The sequence below is a fragment of the Furipterus horrens genome, unplaced genomic scaffold (genome assembly GCF_987537825.1).
Source record: "Furipterus horrens unplaced genomic scaffold, mFurHor1.1.pri manual_scaffold_3, whole genome shotgun sequence".
NCBI lineage: Eukaryota > Metazoa > Chordata > Mammalia > Chiroptera > Furipteridae > Furipterus > Furipterus horrens.
Genome location: NW_028327173.1, coordinates 120,710,284 through 120,723,752, shown reverse-complemented (window position 1 = coordinate 120,723,752; position 13,469 = coordinate 120,710,284). Strand labels below are relative to the sequence as shown.

General features: G+C 39.8%; 1 protein-coding gene and 1 pseudogene across 1 annotated transcript; one reads left to right on the top strand and one right to left on the bottom strand.

Moving 5' to 3' along the window:
- Nucleotides 1-484: 484 nt before the first annotated feature.
- LOC150015836 (small ribosomal subunit protein uS2 pseudogene) lies at nucleotides 485-1,353 on the bottom strand (annotated as a pseudogene).
- Nucleotides 1,354-3,414: 2,061 nt separating this feature from the next.
- On the top strand, nucleotides 3,415-4,595 carry LOC150015835 (inhibitor of growth protein 1-like). Its single transcript, XM_090271835.1, is given in 2 exon segments — nucleotides 3,415-3,602; nucleotides 3,652-4,595. Coding segments are annotated over 2 exon segments (882 nt in total). The 5' UTR covers nucleotides 3,415-3,448; the 3' UTR covers nucleotides 4,380-4,595.
- The last annotated feature ends 8,874 nt before the right edge of the window (nucleotides 4,596-13,469 follow it).

Below are 13,469 nucleotides of genomic sequence, written 5' to 3'. Positions count from 1 at the left end.
CCCTAGCACATTAATTAATCTAGCAGTAAGATAAGGACTTAGGATTTATATTAAATTAAATTTATTTCTATTGATTATTATGATATATGACAATTTGTTTAATGAGAGAGTCTAGACATAGAATTCACATATGTATATATGTTTCTAGGAAGAAGAAAAGTTATTAACTGACTGTTTATGGGAGTATCAATCAAGACAGGATTCTGTAGACACAGTGAGTGCTAGATTAACCACTAAATGGCTGTGTGACCTTAGGCAAATAATTTAACTTCCCTGTGTCTCAGCTCCATAAGTCTGTAAAAAGGAAATAGTGATAACCTTTACATTATAAGGTTCTTTTTAGGATTAAATAGCGTGATGTATGTGAAGCACTGAGAGCAGTATCTGGCAGATATGTTCTACATATGTTTCCGCGATTATTATTAAACTATTTATTTTATGTCAACTTTATTTCCATTCTGTTAAGAGTTTGTGGAAGAACAGCTTAAGAATGGGTTGTTCCTACCCATTCAGTGGCTTGAGCAGTGGGGGCTGCAGACCAGTCTTCAGTGCAGCTGAACACTCCAGTCTTCAGTAGGAGCTACTGCATAGGCACAGAGGGCACCTGCGCCTCCAGACAAGGCAGCAAGCTCAGGCTGGCAGCAGTGAGCTCAGGTACCAGAGCAATCTATGCACTCTGAAATTCCTCCTTGGTCACAGCCTTTTCAGCAGCAGCCTTCTCTTCCTTCTCAGTGTTTTAAGGATCTCTGTAGACGTAGAGATCAGGCTTGACCTTCCATGGATGTTCATGGGAGATGGTGCCATGCATGTGCAGTACTTCCCAGGCCAGCATCCACCACATCAGACCCACTGAGTGAGCCCCCTGTTGTTGCAAGGGAAGGCATGTCCGGAGTGCAGAAGGGAGCCTGTGTTACACACAGCAATAGTCAGCAAGTTAACATAAGACTGTGGGAGGCTGGTGCTCAGCCTTGGGACGAGTAACTACCACCAGAAGTCTCAGCGCCCGGAAGGCTGCCTGGATCTGGTTGGGGAAGGTTCCAGGAGTGAAGCAGCCAGCAATAGCAGTGACTCCAGTGGCAGCAGCGAACTTCAGCACAACTCACGGGCTGGAATTCTTGGAGGATATGACACTGACATCAGCGAGGTTTCAATGGCAACAATGGCACGAGCTGCCAGCAGAAGCTTCTCCCAGGTTCTCTTTAGATTTATGATATAGATGCCATCACTCTCATTTCTGTAAATGTACTGTTCCATTTGGAAGTCAAGGTTGCTGCCACCTAAGTGGGTTCCTGCTGCAAGGAATTTGAGGTCATCCTCCCCCTCCATTTACAGGACATCAAAGGCTCCTGACATTGTGAAAATTTCCCTTTAAGTTTGTGGGAACGGAGAAAAATGCTGGACAGGCCTCTCTCTGTGTAGCATGGATATGCAGTTATTATTATTGTTATTATTATTAAAAATAATGAGTAGAGATAGACTTTGAAAAACAGTGAATTGGTGTACTTTGATACTATATTGAAATCTAATGAATAATTAAAATACACAGGGCTATTATGACTATAACTCTGTAGTTGTGGACATATCAGGATTATTGGAGTTTACAGCTTGGGGTAATATTACCAAACAAAAAGAAAAACAGAGGTTCAGTTGCCTCCCACCACAAAAGTCAAACCTGTGAGGTGGGTGCTAATGCAAAGGAAAGGATTTCATCTGGATGCTCTGCTATCTTGTAGAATGGAGGACTCGCCATCTCAAAGGTCATCTCTTCCACAAAACCCAGACCAAGCCCAGCCATCCTCAGAAAGATCAGAACAAAGGCCAGCGCCCAGATTGCCTGATCCATTTAAAAAGTACTGTCCTTTGAAGTCTGCAGGCAGCTGCTAAGCAGACATCTAGGTAGCTTAGTTTGTTCCCGCTACTGTCTGGCTTCTGACTCCTTCCTGGAGGCTGCGTGTAGAGCTGACATGGTCATGGGCCACATTGTTGGTAGGGCTGCAAGGTCATGTGCTCCCCCCAAAAGAGGGTATGCAAATGCACTGGTGAATGCTTCACCAGGTTGGAAGGAGAGAGAGAAAGAGAAGAGAGAGGCTTTCTCCTAGATGCCATGGGCCATGTGGCTACCAAGACCACGTGAGCAATGAGCAAGAGTGTGTTTCTTTCTTCCCATTGGTTTATATTATTTTGGGTGTGGGACAGACCAGGTGCTTTATCAGAATGACCAATTAACTTCCTAAACTTTTGGGAGCTTTGGGTTGGTCCACCTCTCGATCAACCCCTTTTCTCCCCAGGCTAGACTGACAGACCTCTTTGGTCCAGTACCTCCCTCTGCTGCCATTCTGACTTCTATGGAGCATGTGCCTGCCTTCCCCTGGTCCCACCCCCAATCTGGTATGGGTGAAGGACAGGGAGGCATAGCCTTTCCCCTCATCCAATTATTTTTCTAGCTCTTGGCATGCTTGGGCCCTGCCCATTCATCTCTCTAGCTTTCAGCCCACTTGGGGACCTATCCTTTCATTCCTTTAGCCTTTAGTGTGCTCAATGGAAAAGTCTCCCCATGCCACCATCCTGCCATCCTGGCCAGTGTGGGAGATTCCCCTGACTGCACTGCATCCTGAGGTTGCCTGGCTTTCCTACTCTAGGGGACTTGGTCCACACTGAGGCAGCTCTGCCATCTCTGAGTGAATGCTACACTGCAATTGGACGCAACCACAGCTCCCACTTGAGGAGGCGAGACACCACTGGGCCAGGAAGATGTGTGGCCAAGATTCCATGATCAGCAGAGCCTCTGAGCTCCATGCCCACTCACATAGGGACACCACCTCCTCTCTGCAGCTTGTCACAGTCTACAGAGCATCAGGCACCTTGTCTTGGAGAGAAGGGGTGGGCAAGTATACAGGCTCCTCCACTGGTAACAGTAACATAAAATTAAGATTAGTATAGTATAGTTAATATTTGAAGTCAAGAAATGAAGGAGGAATTTGAGATAAAACATGGAAAATTAAGAAGAGGGTTAGACAAATATTGTGTATTAAAAGAATTTTGTCAGTCAGGAAAGGAATGAGGAATGAGAGATGATTGGTAGGAGGAGCAAGAAAAACTACCATACAGAAGACATGGAAAAAGTGACCCATAGTGTTAAATGAAGTAAAATAATGACATTAAAAAGAAGCCATTGGGTATTTGGGTTTTCCACGTTGGATAAGTGCGGCGCGATGGGCAGCGCGCGCCCCTTCCCGCGCCCGCCCGCGCCAGCCCCGCACCCGAGGCTGCCTAGCGCTGGCCCGGCACGCCCGCGCCGGTCCCCGGGCCCTGGCGGCGCGGCTCGCAGATGTAGCGGCACGGGGCACCTGCGGGCAGGAGGTTTGCATTTTGCAGGGCTGGGCTCCGAAGGGGCGGGGGCTAGAGGAAGCGGAAAGCCGCGCCGAGTCGCCGGGGACCTCGGTGGACCATGTTGAGCCCTGCCAACGGGGAGCAGATCCACCTGGTGAACTATGTGGAGGACTACCTGGACTCCATCGAGTCTCTGCCTTTCGACCTGCAGAGAAACGTCTCGCTGATGCGGGAGATCGACGCGGAATACCAAGAAATATTGCTGTGGAGCAGTTAGAGTACTTTGCTTGGGGCATCCAAGAAATATATGCCATTATGAAGAAATCCTGAAGGAACTGGATGAGTATTATGAGAAGTTTAAATGGGAGACGGACGGCACTCAGAAGAGGAGAGTACTGCAGTGCATTCAGAGAGCCCTGATTTGGAGCGAGGAGTTGGGTGACGAGAAGATTCAGATTGTGAGTCAGATGGTCGAGCTGGTGGAGAACCGGACCAGGCAGGTAGACAGTCATGTGGAACTCTTTGAGGCACACCAGGAGGTCAATGACACCACTGGCCACAGTGGCAAAGCCGGCCAGGATAAGTCCAAGAATGAGACAATCACACAGGCAGAAAAGCCCAATAACAAGAGGTCTCCGCGACAGCGGAACAATGAGAATCGGGAGAATGCAGCTAATAATCATGACCACGATGACATCACCTCAGGAACACCGAAGGAGAAGAAAGCAAAGGCCTCCAAGAAGAAGAAACGCTCCAAGGCCAAAGCAGAAAGGGAAGCATCACCTGCAGACCTTCCCATTGACCCAAATGAGCCCACGTACTGTCTGTGCAATCAGGTCTCCTATGGAGAAATGATCGGCTGTGACAACGATGAGTGTCCCATTGAGTGGTTCCACTTCTCCTGTGTAGGACTGAATCATAAACCAAAGGGGAAGTGGTACTGTCCCAAATGTCGAGGGGAGAACGAGAAAACCATGGACAAAGCCCTGGAGAAATCCAAAAAGGAGAGGGCTTATAACAGGTAGTTGTTGGACCTTGGTGAACAGTGAGGAGAACTAAGCCAGTGTATTTATTACATAGCCACCTTTGGTGAGGTGCAAGGACTGTACAATGTATATTTTTAAAGAATGTTAGAAAAGGAGCCATTCCTTTTGTAGGGATGGCAGTGATTCTCTTTGCCTTTTGTTTTCATTGGTATACTTGTGTAACAAGAAAGTGGTCTGTGGATCAGCATTTTAGAAATAGCAAATATAGGTTTGAATTAAACACTCCAAAAAAGAAAAAAATAAAATAAAAAAGAAGCCAGTGCTTTGAACATAAAATTTATTGGTATCTCTTGAGTGTAGTTTCTGAAGAATTTGGGGGAAACGAAGATACTGACTATAATAAATTTGAGAGTAAATGTGAGTTGAAATAGAGAAAACATTTTAGAAAACTGCAAAAATTTAGGTGGTCAGGCTGACCTCAAAACTTGACTAAAAAAAGGAGTAGAAGGGGAATAATAACTACACATCAGCCATAACACGAAATTTCACCACCTGTCTTGAAAATTTCAAGCATTGTATTTAGTTTGAAGTGACTGAGTTGATAGTGGCCCTAATTGCCTGAGAGAAGCAAAAGCAGAGCCTGCCTAGAGAAACCCACTTCACACAGACCTCAAATAATTCTCACACTTAATGTTCCAGAAAATGTCAGCCTTCTCATAGGAAATCAAAAAACTCATAAGATAACAAAGTATCATAAGTGAGATACAGTAGAAGCAACACAATGAAGGCTCAGAAACAGAATCATGTGAGGCATTGGATTTACCACATGGAGCTTTTAAAAAGTACTTCTTAAAGGGATGAAAGGAGAAACTAAAACTATGAACAGCAGAAACAGATTACTAAATGACCATGCATACTTCAAACTGAATAAAATACAAATTTCAGAAATGAAAAAGATATTTAATTTTTAAAAATCTTAAATTGTTATATTATGAATACTTGTTCTGTCAAAACATGAAGTTATAACTTTCTGTGAAATGTATTTTATACTTTAAAGTTTTATATGCATATGACATGTATTAGTTCCCATGCTGCATAATATATTATTACAAACAGCAATGTACAGCACACATTTATAACTCATAGTTTCTGTGGGTCACAAGTTGGCTATGGACTTTTCAAGACTACAGTCCAAGTGTTGGCCAGGACTGTGTTCCCATCTGGAAACTAGCGGGGGAATAAATTTGCTTTCAAGTTCATTCAGGTTGTTGCAGAAATCATTTTCTTGCAGTTGTGAGACTGAAGGTCCTCGTTTCTTTTTGTTGCCTAAAGGCTTCCCCTCAACTTCTTTCCACATGGGCCTCCCAACATAGTCCTTTATTTTATCAAGCCAGTCAAGAGAGAAAGAGTGAGCCTACAACTAAGCTGAAATCTCTTATTTTAACACAATTTAATCATGGAAGTGGCATTTTATCACCTTTGACTTATTCTATTGGTGAGAAGCAAGTCACAGATGTCCACATTCAAGGGGAAGGAAGTGTACAAGAGTGAGGAATTATACAGGGCATAAGTACCAGGATAGAGGCATCATGGGGAGTCACCTTAAAGTCTGTCTACCATATGGTAAAAATTAAAGCCATGCAGAAATATGTAACATGAAGTGCATAAAAGAAAATGAAATGTAATCTCTTGTTCTCTCCAGTAATAGCTACTGATTTCTTGTTCTCTCCAATAATATCAACTATATATAAATTTCTTCTGTATCCTTCCATACTACCAAATAATCTGCTGTATATTTTCAAAAAAAAATTTATAAAAGACCATTAGTAGATGTAACAGGCTGAAATGTGTTCTCCCCCACCTGCCACAACAAATTTATATGTTTAAGCTCTAATTTCCAGGTGACCGTATTTGAAAATAGAGCCTGTATTTGGAAATAAGAGGTAATTAAGGTTAAATGAGATCAGAGGGTGGGGCTCTACCTAAAAAACCTGGTGTCTTTATGAGAAAAGGAAGAGACACCAGGGATGCATGTGCCCAGATAAATGGCCAGGTGAGGTTCACTATGAAAAAGCAACAGTCTAAGATAAGAACAGCAGTCGCACCAGAAACCAACCCTAATGACACACTTGTCTTGAACTTCTAGCTTCCACAACTGTGAGAAAATAAATTTCTGTTGTTTAAGCCCATTTGTGGTATTCTGTTACAGCAGCCTTAGCAGACTAATACAGTAGATTATATTTTAATGAACTAGAAAGATATACCTAAAAATATGAAATTGAATGTGACAATAAAAAAGATGAAACACATGAAAAAAATGTCCAGAAAGAAAAATAGAATTAAAAAAATACTAAGAATATTTAATTAGGGGACCAGGAAGGAAATGTATAAATAAATAATTGCTAAGGATTCTGCAGAACTAATAAAATAACTTTGAAGGGTTTGAGATTTTACAGTACTTGCAAGCTATTAAGTCAGTCTGCCATAGTTTTATAGAAGTTGGCAGGAGGATACAAGGTTTCTGGTCAGAGAAAAACAACTTTGTTACTCATGGAACAGTAGGAATCTTGACAAGATATGGCATGCATAATGCATTGTGTGACAGCTGAGGAACGCTGAGTTTAGGGAACACAAATTTTTAAAGGTGATATTGGCAACCCTGTCCAATATTTGCCTGGTGAAACACATTGATTTTATTATCTTGATCAAGAAACAAATTTCTCCGTTAACCTGGAGGAAGACATTCTCTGTATTCGAAGGCTGTTTTCCATGCAGACATCCCTAAAAAGACAATGCAGAACAAAGCTGCCAGTATCTCTTCATAAGATGTACAGAAGTGTAAGATGGACCCATTGAGAACTGCCTCTCAATGAAGTCATTGCCTCCTAAATAGTCCATTGGATTTCAAAATGGAAGAATTTAAAGAAATTCTCACCTAGACATATATAAAAATGAAACTGTAGAACTCTAAAGGCAAAGAAGAATCTCAGAAATAGCCTGAGAGCAAAGCCAATTCACTTTAAAAGAATGGCAATAGCAAGTAGCTGACTTCTTCAGTGTCAATGGAGAGGAGGCAGCAGTGAAGTAAAATGACCTAAAAAGAAAACAAAACAATACTGTCAATGTAGAATTGAATAAGCAATTCCATTTTTCAAAACAAAACAATAAAATAATAGAATTGAGTTTATTACCAAGAGAACTTCACTAAATAAAATTTGAAAGGATATTATTTAAGCAGAGGAAAATTGAACCCAAGTAGCAGGCCTGAGATACATGAAGATACGATGAAAAAAGAAAGCATCAAATATAGTTATAAATCTACACAAATATTCATTATCAGAAGCAATAATATCTGTGGGTTAACACAAGATAGAACTCAAATATACAAAAATAGCATGTAAATCAGGAAGTGAATGATAGGAGCTGAAGTACTCACTAGAAGGATAAATATGTAACTTTGGATAATTTTACAATTTGATAAATTTAGAAGGCAGTTAAATTTTTATAAAAAGTAATAAAATATCAGAAATAAAGTACATATAATATGTAAAGTAAAAATAGACTGTCAATGCTACCTTGAACATCCATAAGAAATGTTTGTTACTTCCGGCCAAGATGGAGGTGTAGACAGACATGCTGTGTCTCCCTCCACAGCTAAGAAGGAATACAACTACCTCAAAACTAGAGACAACAATTAGTTCCAGAAAATCAAACTGCATGCAAGTCCAACAAACAAAGATATAAAGAAGAAATATTCATCCAGACAGGTAGGAGGGGTGGAGCCAGGGCAGAGAGGACATAGTGTGGTGGTGGCAGCAGTGGCGGCAGCAGCAGGCCAGAAGAAAGTACAGTTACATGTTTTAAAAAGTCAGAGGGACACCTGGAGAGGGTTCCCATCTCCTCACCAAACAGCACAGCTCACGGTCCCAGCACCAGGGAAAATCAAGCCTCATTGCTTTTGACTGTGAAAACCAGTTGGGGCAGAGGGAGAACCTGTCTGTCTCTCAGCAGAATCCACTTGTTTAAAGGGCCCCCACAGTCCTAGAATGTCTGCAGACCCACCCACTCTGGGAATGAGAGCCAGGGAAACAGCTAGAGAGGCACCAGTCTCACAAAGAAGTGAAAGAAGTGTCTGCAAAAGGGGAAGTGCTGGGCAAGCGACATTGTTTCTTCTCAGACCCATACCCCATATACAGCGCAATAATGTGGTGAAACAGGTCGCCTGTACTGACGAATCCCTAAGGCTCTGCCCTTCACAACATAACAGGAGTGACAGCTCTCCCTAAGACACAGAGACAAACACACACAGGAGACTTCTGGCCAAGATGGAGGTCTAGACTGACATGCTCCATCTCCCTCCACAACTAAGAAGGAATAGAACTACCGCAAAACCAGAAATAACCAGAAGTTCCAGAAAATAAATGGAAGTCTGACTATGAAGTTATAAAGAAGTGGTGCTTGTCCAGACGGGTAGGAGGGGTAAAGCTAGGTGGAGAGGTCAAGCTGTGCTGGCGGCAGCAGCAGTGGGCAATGGTGGTGGGAAGGCAGTAAGCACAGACACCTGTATTTAAGGGGAGACGAGAAGCACCTGGGGAGCACCCCAGCTGTAGACCAGACCCGTCAGCTTCTGATTCCAATGCTGAGGAAGGCAGACCCTCATTGCCCCAGACTGTGAGGGCCAGAGGGAGTGGAGACAGAGGAGGAGACTCCCAGTCTCTCAGAGGTGAGTGAAGGCAAGAATCCATTTTGGACCCCCACCCCCATAGAAAATGCCACAGGGTGGTGAGAAGGGTCTCCCACTTGTGACTAGTGCACAGGGCTCCGCCCCCTATAGCATGATAAGTGTGGAAACCCCGCCCAGGAAGCAAAGGTAAACGCAAAACTGTCAGGATGGCACAAATCATGATAGAGATCCTGGTGATGCAGATGACCAGACAACAAATATCTAATGTAATGAAGCAGCAGATAAGAAATCTTTCTGAGGCACAGTTCAGAGCTTTGGTTATAAGAATGCTTACAGACCTAACAGCAGATCTTAAACAAGACAGGGAAAGAACAAAGGCTAGTCCTGCTGAAATGAACAAAAACACATATGAAACTAGTGGTAAGGGAAATAAAACCAGGGATCAAATCAACAGATTGGGACATAGGGAAGGAACAAACAGTCAACCACTGCAGAAAGAGGAAATGAAAAGTGAGGAAAATGAAGAGAGGCTCAGAAACCTATGGGACAGCTATAAGCAGGCCAACATCCGAATCATAGGGTTGCCAGAAGGTGAAGAAGAAGAACTAGAAATGGGAAAATTATATGAAAATATAATAAAGCAGAACTTCCCTAATTGGGGAAGGAAATAGACTTACAGGTCCAGTAAGCACAGAGAGTTCCAAATAAATTGGACTCAGGGAGAACCACACCAAGACACATTAAATCAAAATGTCAAAAATTAAAGAGAAAGAGAGAATCTTAAAAGCAGAAAGAGAGAAGAAGAGAATTATGTACAAAGGGTTCCCAATAAGACTATCAGCTGATTTCTCGAAAGAAACTGCGGGCAAAAAGGGACTGGCAAGAAATATTCAAAGTAATGAAAAGCAAAAACCTACAACCACGATTACTCTATCCAGTAAAGCTGTCATTCACAATAGAATGGCAGAGAATGTGCTCCCAGGATAAAGTAAAACTAGAGGAGTTCATCAGATTCAAATCGCTGTTATATGAAATGTTAAAGGGACTTGTTTAGGAGAAAGAGGATCAAATCTATGAACATTAAAATGAAAACTGTATCAAAACAACCAACAACAGAAGCCAGGGAACCGAAACAAAAGCAAACTAGTAGGCGACGAGAGTGGGAAAAGAATCATAGGCATGGGGAACATTGTAGGGGGAGGTTAGCAGGGAGGGGGAAGGAGGGAAAGGGAGGGAGATGATACAGGAATTAAGAAGCATAGTAGGGGGAGTGGAGTAGACAGGAAGATGTTGAGAAGAACTATATGCATAAACAATTGGCATGGACTAGGGGGGAACAACTGAAGGGAGGGTGGTCACTGGGTGGAGGGGAACAAAGGGAAAAGAAATTGGGACAACTGTAACAGCATAATCAATAAAGCATATTTTAAAAAAAGAAATGCTTATTATAGTAAAACATCTTTAGATTATTGAATAGACTCTGAGTAAAACAAACAGAACAATATTATTTTTCCAAAGCAAGAGCCTACAAATGCCTCTGCTGAAAATCCAAGATTGCTAATGTACTAATAGTTGAAAGAATATGTTTTCTCTAGATAAGTTTTAGTTTTATGGATTATTAAGAAATAGACTTTGAAAACTGATGATCTAAATCATATTTTAAATACTTTTATGTGTCAGTACATATCTACTCAAGCTATGTTTTATATTGGGCAATCTAATTGATCATTTTTGTGGATTACCTTAGCTATCAATCAAATTATGTATTTTATCAGATATGTTTGCAATCTATTAATTTATATATTTATTTAAAGTTGCCTAGGTTTTTTGAGTCATTGAGTATTTTGCTGTCCTATAGATTCAGCTTTAAAATGATGATTTTTGATATATAAATTTATGTGCAGATATTTAAAAGAAACCAAAAAAAAACACATGTTCCTTTAGTGGAAATATACCGAAAATGTATATAAGCTATATTTATCAGGAGAAATAGAAAACAAGGTATTTTATGATTTTAAGCACCTGACTTGCTTTATTCTAATAATGGTGTTATTAACTATATCTGTAACAAAACCAGAAAAATATAAAATATATTAATATAAAAATATTTATACGAAGCTAATGATTCTGGACCATATACCAAAATACTTTTACAAATATGACCAAAAGAAGTGGGTAAGACCCAAAACCATAAAATTTTCAGAAGAAAACATAAGCAGTAAACACTGACAGTGCTCTTAGTAATATTTTTTCTCATATATCTCTTGAGGAAAAAGACACAAAAGAAAAAAACAATCAATCATGACTATATCAAATCAAAAAGCTTTTGCATAGCAAAGGAAACCATTAACAAAATGAAAAGACAACCTACTGAATGGGAGTAGGTATTTGCCAGTGATACATCCAATAGGGAGTTAATGTCCAAATTTTATTAAAAACTCATAAAACTCAACATTAATAATTGAAAATAAACAATTAAAAAGTTGGCAGAGGAGTTGAATAAACACTTCGCTAAAGAGGACACACAATAGCTAATAGACACAGAAAAATATGCTCAATGTCATTAATCTTTAGAGAAATGCAAATTAAAACCACAATGAGATACCACCTCACACCTGTCAGAATGGCTATCATCAATAAACTAACAAGCAAGTGTTGCCAAGGATGTGGAGAAAAGGAATCCCTTGTACACTATTGGTGGGATTGCAAATTGGTGCAGCCACTCTGGAGAACAGTATGGAGGTGTCTCAAAAAATTTAAAATGGAACTATCTTGTTATGCAGCAATTCCAATTCTGGGCATATATCTGAAAAAATCCAAAACACTAATTTAAAAAGATACATATACCCCTATGTTCACTGCAGTGTTATTTACAATAGCCAAAATATGGAAGCAACCTAAGTACCCATCAGTAGACTATTGAATAAAGAAATAGTACATATATACAAGGGAATATTACTTAGCCATAAAAAGAATGAACTGTTACCACTTGTGACAACATGGATGAATCTACAGGGTATTATACACTAAGTGAAGTAAGTCAGACAGAGAAAAACAAATACCATATGATTTCACTTATGTATGTGTAATTAATAAGCAAAATAAATGAACAAATAAAACAGAAACAGGCTTATAGATACAGAGAACAAGCTGATGGTTTCCATAATGAAGGAGGGTTGGGGTGCTAGGTAAAAATGGTGAAAGAATTAAGAATTAAAAATTGGCAGTTACAAAACAGTCATGGGGATGAAAAATACAGTACAGGGAATTTAGTCAATAACATTGTATTAACTGTGTGTGGGTATGGTGCCAGGTGGTACTAGAATTGTCAAGGGGGTCACTTCCCAAATTATATCATTGTTTTCCCACTATTCTGTACACCTAAAACTAATATAAAATAATATTGACTGTTAAAAATTAAAAATTAAAAAGAAGTGGAGAATAAATCAAATGTTCACAATATCAATTGCTGCATATGAAAATACTTTTTAAATGAATATGTAGCAGTGGCAAGTAATTAATCCATTTTAAACATTGATAGCATTCCTTATGACAGCTTGTAATTATATCCTTCATGTTTGAAATTAATATGCATTATAAATTAAAAACATAAGATGACTTTTTTAATGAAAAACTTTCAAGTATAGTAAATGCCCTGACTTTCAAAATGTGTTAGTCTATTTGTGTCCAATATAATGTGTTCTTTTCAGTACTTGCATTATCCACAATGGTACTCTCCTGAGATGTTGAACACCTTGATTTTATATGGGTACAGTTGTAAATATTTAAGAAGTAAACTTGAAAAAGGTCTAATTATTGACAGAAAGTATTTGCCCTTTATCTTCTGACATACAGGGGCATCAGAGTATTATATTAGTTATAAGATGGGGATTTCTTCACAGACTTGATTTATGGTGCAGCAAAAAATCCATTCTCTGAAAAATCAGTGCAGATGCATATATTGTGTAAATTCATTCTGCTGTATCTCTGATCCATCTCGTAGCTAATCATATGTTGAATGGCAAAGAGCTCAAGTGCTGACAGGGGATCAAGTATTTCTTGTGACAGGAGAAAATGAATAGGCGCGCCAGTATGTAATGATATGCCTAGAAGCAATTTTTTGCCTTAGAAATGTTTAAACTAATGGGCAAAACGTACTCCTTCTGTCGTGAGAGGAGGCTCACTTCAATTAATAAAAGTTTTAGAAACAAAGAATTTAATTCTGTTCAGTTTCTCCATTCAAGTGTTGTTATAATATTAGAAAGTTTTAGAGTGGTTTTAGAGAAGAAAATTCTGTCCAGATAATCTCTGAGGGTTAATACTTAGAAAAATGTCTTTAAGAGTTCTCTGTAGAGTCTGAGAGATCTTTTAAAGTTTTATTTGAACAAATTGCAAGGAGTTTTATTTGAATAGATTTCAATGAAAATGATTTGAAAACTATTGGCTGAAAAACACCTATTTCAAATGCT